Genomic DNA, 4207 nt, shown 5'->3' on the forward strand with positions numbered 1-4207 from the left:
TTAAAAATTATAAATGTTCTTTATAATACATCATTATAATAACACTGGTAATACTGATTTTAATATACTTAACATACTCTACACGACATCTATCTACAGGCCAAAACAAAGGCTCCGTGAAATTTTATTAATAAATAGACCCGATGTAGGATTGTAAAATCAATACACATTGTGCTTCAATACCGTAGTGATATTTTGCTATTCTAGAATCAATACAATAGTGATTTTTAAGAGATGTTTTCATTCAAATATTTGGAGGTCATTAAAATTATAAAATATTTATTTTCTCATCGCTTCAAATATATTGGCGACATAGAATGAAAGAAAGAAAGAAATAAAGAAAGAAAGAAAGAAAGAAAGAAAGAAAGAAAGAAAGAAAGAAAGAAAGAAAGAAAGAAAGAAAGAAAGAAAGAAAGAAAGAAAGAAAGAAAGAAAGAAAGAAAGAAAGAAAGAAAGAAAGAAAGAAAGAAAGAAAGAAAGAAAGAAAGTTGTAAAATATTTATTCGCTATATATTTTTTGTTTTTATTTATTTTATGTTATTTTATTTATGTTTATATTTTATAATAAGGAAATTTAAATATGTATTTTTTAGAAATTTTTTAAAGTTATTTTTTGAGGTATTTTTTTTTTAAAGTTATAAAAGATAACTTTTGATTGACCCGTGATTTTATTTATAGAAACTAGACACCATATGACATATATATTTTATTTTGAGTAATTATAATATTTTAAAAGAATTAATTTCTATATTTAAATAAATTTCTTAGGGTTTGGGCCAGGACGGCAAATATTTTTTAAAAAATTTCGGGCCGGACTTGAAAAATTAGGCCAGATGCAGATCACTAGATTTAATATCTTTAATTATATTTGAATGATTATAAAAATGATTTTATAAAATTTTTTTAAGGAATTTATTTATTTTACAATCCTATATATAGGGAATTTATTTATTTTACAATCCTATATAATTTTTTTTTTCTATTTAGCTTTCACCTTTTCTGGTGGTAAGCTCTTTCAATATTTCTCTCCACTTTATGTTATTCAACTATATCCTTTATCTAATTTATACTACTTTATATTGGCTTTAACTTTATGGCCTCATTAAAGTTTTGGTCTTCCTCTTTTACGTTTGCCCATAACTTCCAAACTCTCAACCTTATTTCCTATGTAGTTCATAGACCTTCTCATTGTGTGCCCATACCACCTAAGTCTGTTTATCATTAACTTATTTTAATGAGCACTACCTTTAAATTTAGTAGTATTCTTGTACTGCGCACTTTATCCTTTTTTGTTACCCCAGCAATCATCCTCAGCATTCTCATCTCCATAGTTTGTAGACTTCTCTCGTCTGATTCCTTGGTTAGCCATGTTTCCGAACTATATAAAATAGTTGGTTGTACTATGGAACTGTAAATTTTCCCCTTTCATTTGTGTGGGATTCTATTTTCAAATAGCACTCCAGATAAAGATCTCCACTTTAACCACCCTTGATTAATTTTACTCTTTATTTCTTTTTCTATTGTGCTGTATGTTTGTATAGTGGAGCCCAAATATTTGCAGCTTTCAATTGCCGATATCTGCCATTCATTTATATCAATACTCTCTGTTTCATCTCCTCCTATCACCATATACTCCTTCTTTTCTCTATTTACCTTTAGTCCGTGCTTTTCTAGGATATTTATCCAACTCACTAATCTTTCTTTCATTTCATCCTTGGATTCGGCAAGTATCAAAATATCATCTGCAAATACCATATTCCACGGGACTGTTTGAGGTATAGACTGTGCTAATACATCTATTACTGTAATGAAGATAAGTTGGCTGAGAGCCGACCCTTGATGAACTCCTTTGGCTACTGTGAAGTCTGCTGAAGTACCTGTTGTGCTACGGACCATTGTTGTATGGCCCATATACATATCCTGTATTATTCTTATATATTTTTCGGGAACCCTTTTGTGGCATAGCGCCCACCAGATAAGTTTTCTTGTAATTCTATCAAAGGCATTTTCTAGATCGAGAAAGACCATGTGTAGCTTTTTGTTCTTTTCCCTGTATTTTTCACTTACTTTCCAAATTGCGTAGATAGCATCAGTTGTTGATCTTCCAGGAATAAAGCTAAACTGAGTCTCTCCTATTTCGATTATGTCTCTTAATTTTTTTTCTATTATTTTTTCGTATAGTTTTAGAGAGTGCGACATTAGTTTTATGCCCCTCTAATTTTGATAATTCTGTGGATCCCCTTTATTTTTGAAGATAGGAACTAGATAGCTCTGCCTCCATTTTTGGGGAACCTCTTCATTTCCAAGTATTTTATTGTACAGATTCGTGAGGAGATGTATTCCATCATCTCCTAGTGCTTTAAGGCTTTCTATTGGAATATCATCTGGACTCCTATCTTTGTTATTTTTCATATGCTTGAGGCATATGATTAACTCTTGTTCTGTTATTGATGGTATAAGGTTTTGACATGGGGAGTGTTCATCTAAATATAGTATGTGGGGATTAAGTTGAGAAGCTCTTGAAAATATTTCCCATCTATTCATTATTTCTTTTTCCTTTATTATCAATTTCCCATCTTTATTTTTGATTACTTTTGGAGCTCCGTTTATATTCCTAGAATTCCTTTCTCGCTGTTTGACTAATCTGTATATTTTACATTGCCCTTCTTTTGTATGTAGTTCTTCATACATGTCATCATATGCCATAGATTTGGCCCTAGCCACCGCCTTTGCTTGGATTTGTATCTTGTCTTGTCATCTGGGTTTTTGGATTTCTACCATATTTTATAAAGGGTTTTTTTCTCCTGTATAGTGGTTTATACCTCTTCATTCCACCACCATAGTTCTTTGTATGATTTGTTATCTCCCCTTGCCAAGCCTAGTGTTAATTTGGCAGTGTCTATAAATCTGGATGAATGGTCTGTCCACATTTTTTTACTGACTTGGGAGGAATCTATTGTTTCAATGTTTGCATTGATTGCAAAGGCATCTGTCATTATTTTTAATTTACCCCATTTGATACATGGTTCCAGTTTTATCTTGTTTTGAGTGGATTTGATGTGCAAATCCATGACTAGTAGCTTGTATTGAGCGGTTATATCTTCTCCTGGGATGACTTTGCAGTTTATTACATCTTTTAATCTTCTACGAGAGATTAGCATGTTATCTATCTCTGTTTTCCTTGTACCACTTTCATATGTTATTAGATGACTCTCTTTTTTCCTATAGTAGGTGTTGGTTAAGGCAAGGTCGAAGACTTGCGCAAATTTTTGTATATTCTCTCCTTCATCATTTATTTCTCCATATCCAAAACCACCATGATGCCTTTTGTAGCTATCTCTTGCTTTTCCCACATGCGCATTTAAGTCACCATCTATTATGACTAGGTCATCCTTAGGGATTTCCATTACAGCTTCATCAAGGATAGCTCTAAAGTCATCTTTCTCTTCTTCCTTGCAACCCGTTTGAGAAGCATATACTGAAAGGATGTGTAGTATTGATTGACCAATGCAGAGTTTTATTTTCATTAGTCTATCAGAGATCCTGTTGATTTCTACTATTGAAGAGGTTAGATCTTGACTGAGGATGATACTGACACCTTTCCTATTACTAAGAATTCCATTATAGTACAATTTATACCCATCTCCAATCATCAAAGTTTTCTGACCTTTCCATTTCGTCTCTTGTATGCACGCTAGTCAACTTTTCTCTTGTTCAACATTGATGCCAATTCTCTCCTTTTACCTTTGAGTGTCCCAATATTCAAACTTGCTAACCTTGTATTCCTTGCTTTGACCTTTATTTTACTTTTCACAGGATAGAGGTCTACACCCTGCGCGTCGCTTGGAGGGAACGCCAAAGCTTTAATATTCATATTTTCGTTTGTTTCCTTCATTATGTTTATTGGACAAGTATCCTTAGCACCCGGCTGTCCAGGCCATTTGGTGACCGGGGTGTCATCTCTAAGCTCCGAAATTCATCTTACCATATGTCTTTACACATCAGTCATCGAAGAAAAACCTAAAAGTTTTTATGCTCCTTACCAGGATTATACCTGCGTCCTCTGCGTCCTTCTGTTTCCAAGCATACATCATAACCCATTAAGCCACCCCTGCGATTTACAATCCTATATAATGAAAACTCATAATTATGATAATTTTCTCCTTGTGGTTAAAATTATGCTGTTTTCCATCATGAGGGCAGAAAA

General features: G+C 32.8%; 1 protein-coding gene across 1 annotated transcript; it reads right to left on the bottom strand.

The window, feature by feature from the left end:
• Positions 1-824: 824 nt before the first annotated feature.
• On the bottom strand, positions 825-2706 carry LOC135924285 (uncharacterized). Its single transcript, XM_065459340.1, has 3 exons — positions 2321-2706; positions 1878-2149; positions 825-856 (listed from the first exon to the last, which is right to left on the bottom strand). The coding sequence occupies exons 1-3, from the start codon at positions 2704-2706 to the stop codon at positions 825-827; spliced, it is 690 nt and encodes a 229-aa protein (XP_065315412.1).
• Positions 2707-4207: the final 1501 nt, after the last annotated feature.

The sequence above is a fragment of the Gordionus sp. m RMFG-2023 genome, chromosome 2 (genome assembly GCF_954871325.1).
Source record: "Gordionus sp. m RMFG-2023 chromosome 2, tfGorSpeb1-WG-v2, whole genome shotgun sequence".
NCBI classification, from domain to species: domain Eukaryota; kingdom Metazoa; phylum Nematomorpha; class Gordioida; order Chordodea; family Parachordodidae; genus Gordionus; species Gordionus sp. m RMFG-2023.